General features: G+C 37.6%; 1 protein-coding gene across 1 annotated transcript in view; it reads left to right on the top strand.

The window, feature by feature from the left end:
- Cul5 (cullin 5) overlaps positions 1-14,731 on the top strand; it is a 70,085-nt gene that overhangs the window by 17,231 nt on the left and 38,123 nt on the right. Inside the window, exons 4-8 of the mRNA XM_013510972.1 lie at positions 5,997-6,096; positions 9,151-9,327; positions 10,545-10,686; positions 13,877-14,022; positions 14,105-14,185. Of these exons, the coding sequence (XP_013366426.1) occupies positions 5,997-6,096; positions 9,151-9,327; positions 10,545-10,686; positions 13,877-14,022; positions 14,105-14,185 (646 nt within the window). The remainder of the gene's footprint in view (positions 1-5,996; positions 6,097-9,150; positions 9,328-10,544; positions 10,687-13,876; positions 14,023-14,104; positions 14,186-14,731) is intronic.

The raw sequence follows: 14,731 nt of genomic DNA on the forward strand, positions 1-14,731 counted from the left end.
AAAAAAATAAAAATTCAGAACTCGGGGCTGGGGATTTAGCTCAGCGGCAAAGTGCCTGCCTGGCAAGCGCAAAGTCATGAGTTCGATTCCTGGTACCAGAAGAAAAACAAAACAAAAAAACAAAAGAAAAATAAAAATCCAAAACTGAAAAACATTTTTTCTCTACCAAAAATCAATCAGTCAAACAAACAAACTTGAGAACTGTATTTCTGTTTGAAGATTTCCTTCACTTCACATCTCCTTTTTGCAGACACAAACAGGTGAAAGTCCTAGTAAATATCATTGATTGCAGAGTCTTACTGTATTTTCTGTACTCAGAATTTAAATTCCAATTTCTTTATTAGCAGAAAAAAACAGTGTATCCACTTTTTTGAGTAACTTTTCCAGATTTAGATGATCCTTCTAGCATTTATGAAATGTTGTGTATAACATACTGCATCAGTTTTTATCATACGCAGTATTGTAACCACAATTACAAAGCCATTTTGTACCTCCTCCCTACCTTCCTTCTTATTGCAAGGTTAGTCAAACTCCTAGCAGTAAATTCAGTTTTTAAGATTAGTGTTACAGTTGCTGAGAGATCCTGACTATAATGCAAGGAATAGAGAAAGGCTTGGAAGAGTGGAGGCGAACCTGTGGTACGTGTGCTGCAGTGGCTGTTAGTATCATTGAAAGCTCTAAAGGGGCCGCCGTCAGTGCCTGGACTACCCTGTACCGTGTGCCAGCCCTCGGCTCTGGTTTCAATATATTTTCTCATACTTACAGGACACACAAAAAATGTTTTTTCAATTGTTAGTCTAGCTAGCCATGGTACCCACCTGTCATCCCAGTACTTGGGAAGCTGATGGTGATTGCTGTGAGTTAGAGGCCAGCCTCAGCTACATAGCGCGTTCAGAGTCAGCCTGGACTACATAAGCAAGACCCTGCCTCAAAAACACCAAAAGAATGAAATGAAGTGCAGCGCAGTGCAGTGCAGTGAAATAATAAAATATTGTCATTATCAGTCCAACCCAGATTCACCTTTGGGGACTCTTGTTTCTTTTTTTTTTACAGTACTCTGAATTTAACCCAGGGTCTGGTGCATGCTAGGCAAGTCCTCTTATTATTGAGCTACATTCTTGGCCCATTTTATGTTGGTATTGTTATTTTTATTTGATTTGACTGTTTGGTTATGGTGTTGGGACTTGAACCCAGAGCCTTTGCACTGAGTGAACTACATCCCCAGCCTTTGCTGGGATCATAGGTGTATGCCACCACACCTGGCTCTTTGGGAAATTTAAAGCCTTTTCTTTTTCTGCCAAGAAACAAGATAAGAAAAAAAAAAAAAAACAAGACATCTCCTGGACTTACCTTTTCTTCTGTCATTTCAATTTATTCAACATGGCCAGAAGCAGCCAGGGGATTGAGAGAACCGGCTCTTGGGGGGTTAGATCTGTCATTTTCAGATTTTATAGGTAACTTTTACTTCTCCCAACAAACAGAAGCTCAGCTTGTATTTCATGCCATGGTTATTTCATAGCCACCCGAGCAGTAAATATTTGTCATTCTGTTCCTTCATCTGTCCTGTGAGTCCAGCTTCTGATCAGTTTGTGTCAGCAGTCTCAAGGTGACTCCTAGGTTCAGCGATTGCCACAAAGTCACGTAGAAAGGGCTCACCGTATAGTTGTGTTGGTGGCTGTGCTTTGTTACACTGAAGAATGGCAAACAAAATCAGCAAAGAAAGGTGCAAGTGGCAAAGGTCGAGGGAAACCAGGCCCAGCCTTCCAAATGTCCTCCCCCAGAGGAGTCACACCAGGTGGCTTAATTCTTTCAGCAACTAATTTTGAAAAGATGTATGCAGCGTTTTCCACCAGAGAAGCTTATTAGAGACTTAGTGCTCATTGTTTTTATTTGGGGCTGCTGTGTAGCAGCCTCTGTGTGGCAGAAGGAAAAGAAGGAAAGAAGGTGTTCAAAATATGCCACATTGTTTGTGTAAAGTTTACACACAGTGAGCTGTTCTTATCAAAGAATGGCAGGAACTGTTCCAAAATTCAAGTTCTTAGAAGTCAGCCAAGTTGCAGATAGGGCTAAAGATAGCAGTCTCAAGCCTGCTATAATAACCTTTTTCTGTATACTAATAAAATACTGTATCAGTGAGTTTTAAATGTGTGACTGCACAACCTATTCGCACTAAGGTGTTGTGTTCTTTTTCAGTGTCACATAACAAAATACTTCAATTAATGTTTTTTTTTTTCTTAGACAGGATCCTGTTATATAGTTCAGGCTGGCCCAGGATAGCCTTGAACTAGTGGTGATCCTCTTGCCTCAGACTCTAGAGTGGTGGGATTATAGTCATGTACCACTGTGCCCAGCAAAAGTCTGGTTTCTTAAATAACAAAAACATTGCATAATATTAATTAATTTATACCCGTAAGTGTGTCCTTTGAGAAATTAAAGTTTAAGAAGAAATAGCCAAAGTTTTTTAATAGCATAATATACATTTATAGCATTAATACATATATTTATATGCATTAATCGATACATATATAGCATTAATATGCTATAGCATTTAATTTATAGCATTAATAAATACATATATTTGGATAAACTATCTTTTGCATAAATGTTGAATGTGGCAGTTTTGTTTAGTCTTTGTTGATATATCATGTAGAATAATGTTCTCTTGAGTACTCTTGAGTGGGAAAAGTAGCATAGAGTGATAATATTCTCTGCTTCAGGAACACTTCTAAGCTGAAATATCAATAGCCTGTTATAGTTGGTGGTGTCAGTACAGTGCTTTAAAGAATCTTTGATCTTGGAGTATCTAATGCACCTTGGTATTCACCTTCGTACTTTGGAGTGTACCAATATGTATTTCTTTTAGGTAAAAGGGTTCCTGTTTATCTTATCATGGCATCATGAAAGTTGCAAGACTTACAGTAATTAAAATCTTTCTAAATTTAAGTTAATTAATTAATTAATTTTGAGACCGAGTCTCCTGAGTGTCTCAGGCTAGGCTTGAACTTGTGATCCATTTGCCTCAGCCTCAAGGTAGCTGAGATTACTGTGATGCATCACCATACCTGACCTGTTTTGATCATAGTAATTGTTAGAAGTTGGGTTGTCTTGTATCTTCATTAATCTGAGGCACTAAATAATGTACTGATATTAACTACATCGATTATTTGAGATTTCTCCCCCCTTTTCCCATAATCTGTATCATTGTTTCTCAGTTGGCATTACTATTGATATTTTAGATGGTATAAGAGCTTATCCTGGCTGGGTGTGGTGGCATAGGCAGGAGGGAAGCTGAGGCAGGAGGACTGCAAGTTTGAGGCCAGTTTGGACAATTTAGCAAGATCTTGTCTCAAAGTAAAATTTAGGAAAAGAGCAGGGAGCAGGATGTGGTGGTTTGTGCCTGTGATCCAGCACTTTGGAGGCTGAAGCAGAAGGGCTGTGAGCCAGCTTGGAGTACACAGCAAGACATTGTCTCAAAAAAAAAAAAAAAAAAAAAACAACCCCACCAGAAAAGAGGGGCAGGGACTGGTTGTGTATCTCAGTGGTAGGGTTCTTGCCTTGTATATGTGAGGCCCTCCTGCATTTAATTCCCAATAACACAATAAACAAAAGGAGAGAAAGGGAGAAAGAGAAATTGCACTGAATATTGTTCGGTGTTTATTAGCTCTCGCCTTCACCCTTGTAAACTCCAGCTAGTAGACATCTGGGTATGCAGTGTTATGGACTGTGTTAGTGTGCTAGGCGTGTTCGGTCATGACTGTGATCTCAGCTACTTAGGAGCCTAAGGCAGGAGAACGATCACAAGCGCAAGGTCAGCCTAGGCCGTATGGTGAGACCCTGTCTCAAAAGCAAAAAGGGCTAGAGGTGTTGGTTAGTGATAGAGCACTTGCTTAGCACACTTGAGACCCCCGGTTCAGTTCAAACCCCACCATAACATATGCATATAGTTTGAAGGGAGCTGTCCAACCTCATTCCTGACAGCACTGCATTGCCTTATGAGACTCAGGTCACATTTGAACATTTGAACTCCAGTAACTTTTGACATGCACCTAGCAGTGATGTGAGTAAGGCAGGAAAACTAAGGTAGGTGTATTTTAGAGGGGCACACGATTCCTGTGATGGGGACTTGGGCTCCAGAACTCTTCAACAGCTTTACCAAAATTCAGTTTACTAGAGTTGCACTGCAGTGTATGACTCTTGATACCCAACCTGCCACCTTTCTCCTGCAGGGATCAGACCTACTTTGTGTGAGCTTACAAGTCACCCAGGTTTCTGTAGCACATTTTCCATTTACTCTCATGGTCATTCCCTCAATAAATCTAAGAAGTTTCTCATCCCATCTGCTTTTTGGAAGCCTAAACTATCACACAAGTCAGTGTGATGTGCCTCATACAGGAAGCAATCAGTGCACGTTGACTTAAGTTTGTTATGGCAAACAGAATAAGAGATGATGGTGACTTTGACTCTGGCATTGGTGATACACATGGACATTTCAAAATTAAAGACATGTTTAAATGATAAATTATAAAATATATTTAATGCTGGTACATGCATAGGAAGTTATTTTCTTAATGAACAAGTTGTAGCTGGGGGAAACTTAAAAGGATAAGGTCTTATGTTGTGAATTCATTCATTCAAAAAATGTTCCTCAAGCTAGATGTGGTAGCACATGCTTACAATGCCAGCACTCGGGAGGCTGAGGCAGGAGGATCGCCATGAGTTTGAGGCCAGTCTAGATACATAGTGAGACCTTATCTCAAGGGAAAAAAAGTTCCTCAGGGATTTCTTACATACATGACAGCTTCTGCCATTAAAAAAAAAAATCAAAGGGGGCTGGAGATTTAGCTCCGCTGCACAGCACCTTCCTGGCAAGCGTGAGGTCATGAGTTCGATTCCCGCTACTGGAAGAAAACAAAACAAAACAAAAAATCAAAGAAACACAAGTAAAACATCTCCAGGGTTATATGCTAATAGCCATGTAGTTTACCTTTTGGTAAAATGTCAGCTTTGTAAGTTCACAGGTTGTGTTTGTGTGCGTGTGTGTTTGTTGAGACAGGGTCTTGCTTTGTAGCCCAGGCTGACCCTGTGTTGTTGTTGTTTTAATTTTTTTTTTTTTTTTTTTTTTTTTTTGAGATGGTCTTTCTTTGTATCTAGGCTGATCTTGAACTCACTGTGTATCTCAGGCTGGCCTCAGATTCATGGTGATCCTCCTGCCTCAGCCTTCTGAGTCCTGGGATTATAGATGTGCACCACCACACTTGAGAGTTCACAGTTTTTTTTTTTTTTTTTGGTTTTTCTCCGGTACCGGGAACTGAACTCACGACCTTGCGCTTGCCAGGAAGGTGCTTTTGCCGCTGAGCTAAATCCCCAGCCCCTAGTTCACAGTTTTTATATGTCAGTTTATGAGAACTTTTGTTTTTATGTTAAAATAAAGGAGATGATTGTCATTGACTAACAAATACATAGAGGAATGGGAATATATTAGGGACTTGCAATAGGACTTACAATTTTCTTTTTTTTTCTTTTTTTTTTTTTTTTTTTTTTTTTCTCCGGTACTGGGAACCGAACTCACGACCTTGCGCTTGCCAGGCAGGCGCTTTTGCCACTGAGCTAAATCCCCAGCCCTTTACAATTTTCTTTTAAAACAAAACCATTTACATCTAGTGTTAAGGAATTAAAATGATTTATATTTGTTTTGCACAAGAAAATATTGAGAGCAGTTAATTTAGAGCAGTGAAATGAGATGGAGACATCCTTTTATAATGAAGTTTTATACAGTAAGTAGCAGAGATTAAGAAATACAACTACAAAAGAAAACAAGAACTGAAACAAATGTGTATGTGAGACAGTTTATGAAGGACACATGGATCTTGTGAATGGATTCGGGCACCATTAGTGTGTTCTACTGTTACCATGGAGAGTACAGATACAGAACTGAAGATAAACTTCATCTGTTTTGTTCCATTGTTAAGGTTTGTTCACCTGTTTTCTGTTTACAGGGATGTGCATGCAGTCTGTCTCTGGGATGATAAAGGCCCAGCAAAGATTCATCAGGCTTTAAAAGAAGATATCCTGGAGTTTATCAAGCAAGCACAGGCCGTAAGTTCTGTAGCTTTATCTTTTTTTTTTGTTGTACTGGGAATCAAACTCGGGGCCTCACTCTTGCCAGGCAGGCACTGCACCACTGAGCTACGCCCTGGCTCTAGTTCTGTGTCTTTATTTTAGATTACTACTCTTGTTCTTTTTTTGGTGCTGGGGATTGGATACAGGCCTCTGCACATGCTAAACATGTTCTGTTTCATTCTCTTCAGAAAATACATTTTATGGTTTTGAAGGTAGACCTTTATCAAGTAATTTTAAGTGTCCTGTTACTTTGGACACATTTGTTAAATTTTTAAGTAAAATAATTGTCAGTTGATTGTTTCCCTCCATAGTGCTATTTCTGTCAAGATAATATATTATTATCCTCAATTAAAAAATGCTGTAGTTTCAGGCTTTTATACAATTCGTAGAAATTCCCACTACTATAATTTTTTGTTTCGGGTCAATCCACATATATTTATCTCTCTTTTCTCTTACGACACATATCTCTTGTTAAGTGGCAGTTATTTTTTTTTCTGATTGTAAAATTGGGGGATTGTCCTTTGTATTGTTGCTGCTGAGCTGAAATCAGCACTCTTGTATTGATATTATGTATAAATTTTTACTTTTATTAAAGACACAGCTCATTTAGGCATTGGGTCATTTAAGCAAGCATTACTTTGTTTTGTTCATATGCCTTTGTCTTTTCGGCATAGTGAATGTTAAGAACAACTATGAATGATTCCTTTCCATTCGTGAGTGATTCCTTTACCATTCTGAGAAGGGCATTGATTTTGCTTTCTATAACATGAAGTATAAAAACTAGAGGGCTATGATTTCTTGTTCTCTAGGTGAATTTTTCTGTCAGTGAAATGTACATTAGTAAAAGTTGTCTGTTCAGCATGTTAAGTACTAGCCAGGTGTAGTGGTGCATACCTGTAACCCCAGCGACTTGTGAGGCTGCTGCAGGAGGATCACACATTCACGGCCAGGCTGGGCAACGTAAGGAGACTGTGTGTGAAAATAAAATTTTTAAGAAAGGACTGGGATATAGCTTATCTACCATGGTTCAATTCCAGATGCCACACACACAATTGGAAAATTTAAATGTTTTTGCCTATATCGAACCTAAAGGAAGATACTGAAATAAAGTATATGATTGCTATATATTTAATATTACTCATAACCACTGCCCTGATAGAGTAAGAATGGTGCCATATTGGGTATTATAACAGTATTTTATTGATAATGTCTTAATAAGTAAATTTTTAAAAACTATTGCTTTAAGGGAATTATATTTTAATGAAAATAAATCCTGTTTTCAAACTTAGAAAATAGTTTCAGTATCACAGTTAAAACTGTTGTTCTAGAATTAACGTAGAAATAAGTCTTCCACTTGCATTGGAAAATGTCAGGTTATCTGTTATGTTTATTTCAAATCAACAGTTTTATTCTGTGTATGAGAATAGGCTGATAAAGAATCATCTTAGATATTAACAGATACTAAAAAATATACTCAACACTAGCAAATGAAATATATAAGAGTTTAACTGAAACATGACCTAGTAAAGTCTGGAATGTCAACCTCAATGAGAACCTGAAAATGGATTTAATGCTACTGATTCGGAGCAGTTAAACTAGAGGAGTAACAGTGTACCACATGGGTGTATAGGTTTTTTTGTTTTGTTTTTTTTGTGTGTGTGTGTGTGTGTGTTTTTGAGACAGGGTCTCGCTATGCAGTTCAGGCTGGCCTTGAGCTCACTTTGTAGCCCAGGGTGGCCTCAAACTTGTAACAGTCCTCCTGCCTCAGCCTCCCGAGTGCTGGGATTACAGGCATGCACCACCACACCTGGCTAGGGTGAATAGTTTTAAAGGATTTTTAAGTTGTTAAGAAAATCCAGCTTTGTGAGTCACTATTATTATTTTTGAGTCATATTATTAAGCAGTATTCATTTGAATTTTTTGTTTGTTTGTTTTTTTGTTTGTTTTTCTCCGGTACCGAGAACCGAACTCACGACCTTGTGCTTTCCAGGCAGGCGCTTTGCCCCTGAGCTAAATCCCCAGCCCCTCATTTGAATTTTTTAGGAATATTATTAGTCAGTATTCAATTAAACTTACCTTTATAGGAAGAGCCAGATCTCCCAAATGGGGAAGGCAGTGCACATGAAAGTGTTCATTATAGCATTATTTAAAATGACAAAAAGCTGAGGCTCAGTGCTCAGCCTGCATGAGGCGCTGTGTGCTGTCCCAGCAGTGCAGTGCAGTACAGTGCAATGAAATAGACTACACTGTCTTGTTAAAACTTGAGATATGTAGCCTAATATGTGTGAGGCTGTGAGTACAATCCCCAGCACCATCAAAAAACAAAATTTTTGAAATACGATTCATTGAGTTTAATATATAATTGTATAACCATCACCTATTAATTCTAGAGTATTTGCATCATGCTAAAAAGAAACCCAATACAGTACCTATTAGCAGTCCCTCCCTGTTACCTTTCCTGCTAACTCCTAACAACTCTAAATTGTACATCTACTTTAGGCCTCCGTGGGTATCTCTCTTCTTTTTTGCTGTGTAATTCAAGCTGGCCTTGAACACACTATGTAGCCCAGGCTGCCCTCAAACTTGCAGCGATCCTCCAGGCGATTGCTACCATGCCTGGTGGATTTCTCTGTTTTTGATATGGCTTATAAAATGGGGTCCTATAATATGTGGCCTTTTGTGACTGGTTTTTTTCATCTGAATTAGTGTTTTTAAGACTTACCTATGTTGTAGCATTTATTAGTATCTTGTTTCTTTTAAGTCCTGAGTAATATTTCACAGTGTGGCTGTGCTACATATTGTTTATCCATTCATCAGTTGAGGGACATTTGGGTTGTTTCTACTTTTGTTTATTTTTAGTAATGCTGCTCCAGACATGTACAAGGTAGTTGAGAACCTGTTTTAATTGCCCTTGGATATAATACAGTTTATACAATAAAGAAAATATTTAAAAATTATGGCATGAATGTGTTTTGTTCTTATTTTTCAAAGCACGTTTATTTCAAGTTGGTGTGAATTTTTTTTTTTCAGCGAGTATTGAGCCATCAAGATGACACAGCTTTGCTAAAAGCATATATTGTTGAATGGCGGAAATTCTTTACACAGTGTGATATTTTACCAAAACCCTTTTGTCAACTAGAGATTACTTTAATGGGTAAACAGGGCAGCAATAAAAAAACAAATGTGGAAGACAGTATTGTGCGAAAGGTAAGTTGGTTTTCCCCATTGTTTATCTAATATTTTTCAGAAGGAGGGTTGTTTCAGGGCACTTCAAAATCCACTTTAAGTGGATTTTCCTGCTTCACATATCAATTGTTTTTCAACTCTAACTGGGTTTTATTGTGTAATAGTTTTCCTTTGTTTATATGTAGCTTCAAGTCTCCATATTTTGTTTTGTTTTGTTTTGTTTTGAGACTGGGTCTTGCTTTGTATTGTAAGCTGGCCTTGGACTCCCCGTGTAGCCCAGGCTGGCCTTGGACTTGCAAGGATGCTCCTGCCTTCGCTTCCTGAATGCTAGGATTACAGGCATGCACCACTATGCCAAGTCTTCTCCATCTTTTTTTTCCCTTGTATCATTGTTGCCATCTTTTCCCTCGCCCTTTTCTTTCCTATTCCTCCTCACTCCCCCTTCATTCTTCTCTTTTTCCTCTTGCTCTTCCTCCTCATCCTTCTCTTCCTTCTCCTCTCTTCCTCCTCCTCCTTTGCCTTCTCCAAGACAGGGTCTCACTGTGTATTCCAGGCTGGCCTTGGACTTGTGGCAGTCCTATATCAAGTTTGTGAGGATTAAGTGCATTTATGTGAAAAATACATAGAGGAGTCCTAGGAACATGATGAATGTTATAAAAGTGTTAACCCTGTTATTTTTGCTACTGCTGCTGTTAATAATGTAACTGCTCTATCCAGCAGAGTTACTTGGAGCACTAAAATGTGCTCAGCAATGTGTCTGTGCTGTTTCTATTATGTTGATGAATATCTGAAAGAGATTTGCATATACTTTTTAAAAGGACCAGTATCAAATAGGTGTTCTGCATTTTAAATGTCAGTATTAGCATATGCGTATGAATATTTCAAACACACCAATATTTATGAAATCCATCTTGAAACTGTGGAAGAAGCAGCATTTTCTAGGTATTATATTTTTAACAGCTGCTGAAAGTTTGGCTTTTTCACACATAGAATAATAGTAAATAAGTAACAGTTGAGATTCAAACCCAATTATGTCTGGTTCTTTTACCATTACGCTAAATATACTACTTCCTGAAGTAGTGAAGCAGTGCAGGCCCAAGAGCTTGATTGTTTTGTAGTCTCTGCTAAAATTTGCGTGTATGCCTTGGGCACACTTGTGCGCGGCTGTGTGTGGGTGTCCGTGTGGTACTTGGTATGTTAATAATTTCAAATGATGTCATATTTTGTTCTTTTCCTAGCTTATGCTTGATACATGGAATGAATCAATTTTTTCAAATATTAAAAACAGACTACAAGATAGTGCAATGAAGCTGGTTCATGCTGAAAGATTAGGAGAAGCTTTTGATTCTCAGCTCGTCATTGGCGTTAGAGAATCCTACGGTATGTTCTGAACTGTTATAATCATAGCTATCTTTTCATGGGAAATTTTAGGACAGTTACATTCTATCAGTTGTGTGTATTAGCATATAAAGTCTCATCTTCCTTTTTGCACCAAATCTTTTTTCTTTTTAAAAGAGTATACAAATGGTATTAATTCTACTTCAGAGAAACCTAGAAACATTTTTATCCATGCTGTCAAATTTCCTCCATAACACTAATGTTTTGGTTAGTGAATGTTTTTAGTGACCTAAGTTAAAGAAATCTATAGCTCATAAAGGTACCTTGTTTTGTGTTTGTTTCCAGAAAGTTACTTCCTTGGATACCTTCTTTTTCCTACCGTCTCAGCTCTCACAATGATATTCTCATTTGTACTTTTAGTTACATATACGTTGTTTTCTTTTGATGTAGAACACTCTTCTTCCTTGTTTAACTACCCTCATCCTTTATTTCCTCATAGAGGCCTCTGTTTTTTGTTTTTTTGTTGTTTTTTTTTTTTTTTTTTTTTTTTTTTTTTTTTTAATGGGGGGTGTGTTTTGAGATAGGATCTTTTGCTTTGCAACTCTGAGATTCTGCTTTTTTTTTTTAAATTTAAAAAATAAAAGGAGGAAAACATATTAACAAACAGACATCCATTTACAAAATAGCATAAGAACAGTACAAGCAATGCGGAGTTACAAAGTTGGTAGGAAATTACCAATGGTTATTGTATTACATATTGATGTCTTCAGAGTGGTTTCTCAGGAGAACAAATATAGACATGCAAGATTGGTCAAATAAGTAATCATTAACTGTTCCTTTCAGTAAAGTGATAGAAGTAAATAATACAACTATGTTAGCTATCCTGTATATACATACATATATACATAATTTCCCCTTCTTTCTTTTTTCCTTCACCCCAGTTGCTCTTTACTTTTGAGCATTTTCCTTTTGTTTCACAATGTCTGTCATACCTCCTAATTTTTATTCACTTTTCCAGGTTCTCACACTAGTGAGATAGTACGTTGCTTACACATGGAGGTCTGGTTTATTTCATTTATGAGTATGGTCTCTAGTTGTGATCATTTACCTGTAAAAGCCTTGAGTTTATCTTTCTTTATAGCTGAGTAATATTCCATTATATAAAAGTACCACAACTTTTTTTATCCATTCCTCAGTAGATAGACAGTTGGGTTGTTTCCACAATTTAGCAGTTACACATTGTGCTGCTGTAAACATGGGTGCACAAATATCACTGTGATATGATGTTCTCAGATCTTCTGGGAAAATACCCAGAAGGGCAATAGCTGGGTCAAATGAGACCTCTAGACCTAGTTTGCTGAGGAGTCTCCAAACTGATTTCCACAGTGGTTTCACCAGTCTTCGTTCCCAGCAGCAGTGGAGAAGGGTTCCTATTTCTCCACAGCCTCGCCGCATTTGTTACTGGTTGATTTCTTAGTGCTAGTCATTCTTACTGGGGTGAGGTGAAATCTCAGTGTTGTTTTAATTTGCATTTCTCGAATGACTAATGATGTTGAACACTTTCTCATGTATTTATTTGCCTTTTGTATATCTGAGAAGTGTGTGTTCATCTCAGCTGCCCATTTTTGGATTGGGTCTTTGAATTTGCGGAGGGCTGATGTTTTTTAATTCTTTGTATGTTCTAGATAGAAGACCATATAAAGGGTCTTTCGCTTTGTAGTGATGCTGGCATGGAACTCACTGTGTAACCCAGGTTGGCCTTGAACTTGTGGCGATCCCTCCTGTCTCAGTCTCTCAAGTGCTGGGATTATAGGGATGCACCCATGCCTGGCCCGTGGAGGCCTTTCTTAATTCCAGACTGGGTTAGTTAAGCCCTGTGAGTAATTCCTAGTGTCTGTACCTCTTTGCATTAAGGCTTTCAAGTAACTCGTTGACAGTGCATCTTTACCAAACGTAGAATTCCTGGCACAAAATCATTGTCAGTATTTGTTGGATTAATAAACCTTTAGGAATATTTTTGAATGGATTTTCTCCATTGTCATATGTCTTTTTATCAAGTCTTTCCATTTTCATTAGCATTATTGTTGCTGAAATGTATCCTTTTATTTCACTTGCCACCAGTTTAGACATCTTTAAATTCTATATTTAGGCTTTTGAAGCATTTCTTTTGTAGTAATCTTGTTTGCTGTCACTTATCCCACGTACTATTGACAAGATTAATTTTTAGGTAGAATTTTATTAGGTTCTTTCCCTTACTTGCACCTTTAATTATATACCTGTGCTAAACTCAAGATAGTCACTTTGAAATTTGAAGCTCTCCACAACATTCCTTATTTACTATTTTACCTTATTTTATGTTAACTTTATAATCTACTTAGACAACATAGTCTTTATAGCATATGTTTTTTGGAGTATTTACTTACCTTATTAATTGTCTATGCAAATCCTTGCTTATTCCTTAAGATTCAGTTTAATGGCCGGGTGTGGTGGTACATGTGTGTAATCCCAGCACTCAGGAGGCTGAGGCAGGAGTATTGCTTCAAGTTCAAGGCCAGCCTGAAACCCTGTCTCTAAAAGACAAAAAAAAAAAAAAAACCCAAAAAAATGAAGGAAAAAAAAAAAAAGATTGTTTAAGTCCCATCTGTCTGTGAATGGCTTTTTTTTTTTTTTTGAGACAGCAACTCACTATGCAGTTCCAGCTGGCCTTGAATTCATTATGTAGGCCAGGCTGGCCTTGAACTTATAGCAGTCATTCCCCCGCAGATCTCCAAAGTGCTGGCATTACAGGCATGCACCACTACTCCAAAGCTGTGAATGGTTTCTTTTTTTTTTTGTCTTTTTGAGACAGGGTCTCGATATGCAGCTCAAGGCCAGCCTCAGCTCACTTTGTAGCCCAGGCTGGTCTTGAACTCGCAACAGTCCTCCTGCCTCAGCTTCCCGAGTGCTGGGATTACAGGTGTGCACCACCATTCCCGGCTGTGAATGGTTTCTTGATCGTTAATGTAGAAGTCAACTCTTTCTTGTTAAAAATAGTTCTATTGATTATAGTATTTATAATACTTTATTGCTTAATGCTGTTACCCTTTAAATTTTTTTATGGAGAGTTTTGTCTTACATTGTTATATGTTCTTGTGACCATTGCCATCTTGTGCATAATGATTCCTCAGTATTTATTATACTCAAAGTACTAACTGAGATCATAACTAAAATAAAACTCTGTTTTGTTTTCCAGTTAACCTTTGTTCTAATCCTGAGGATAAGCTTCAGATTTATAGGGACAATTTTGAGAAGGCATATTTGGATTCAACAGAGAGATTTTATAGAACACAGGCACCCTCATATTTGCAGCAAAATGGCGTACAGAATTATATGAAATATGTAAGTCAGAACTTAGTGCATTTGATTATTTGAGCTATCCTCTTGATATTCTTAAAATGATTGCTATTTCATTTCTGGACAGGCAGATGCTAAATTAAAAGAAGAAGAAAAACGAGCATTACGTTATTTAGAAACAAGACGAGAATGTAACTCTGTTGAGGCTGTAAGTAATTTTGTAATTGTACATTTTATGGGATTATTTGAAGTACAGTGATGCAGGATGGCAAGTCCATGACAGTAGTGACGTTGTTTATCCTTTCTTGCGTTTCTGACCAACGGTACTAATTGTGTGTAATCCTTCTTCCCTTTTAGCAAAAGTAGAGCTCCAAAGGCACCTTATTCAGAGCACTTTGTTCTTTAGAATTGGTGTGTGACAGAAAATGTACTTTCCATCCCTGCTCTGGATTTTACTATTTTCACTGATCAGTACTTAGTTTTTAATCAGTCTCTTTTCTTTCATACATGTCTGAAGTTAACCATTGTAGTGACTTTTTCATGAACTAATAGGCTCCTTAACACACAGGTGATTCTCATTACTTTGAGAAGTTGTGTTCTGTGAAGTGGCTGCAGTAAATGAATTAGTCACTGCTGACTCATTAGACCTAGGAATAATTCTTGTTATGGGAAAATGTTTCAAACTTCATGTCATGAGAAAAATACTAATTATTCTTTGATAGGAGGACATCAGCTTTTTATGTTTTATAACACT

Source organism: Chinchilla lanigera, unplaced genomic scaffold, assembly GCF_000276665.1.
Source record: "Chinchilla lanigera isolate Chin_1 unplaced genomic scaffold, ChiLan1.0 scaffold00011, whole genome shotgun sequence".
NCBI lineage: Eukaryota > Metazoa > Chordata > Mammalia > Rodentia > Chinchillidae > Chinchilla > Chinchilla lanigera.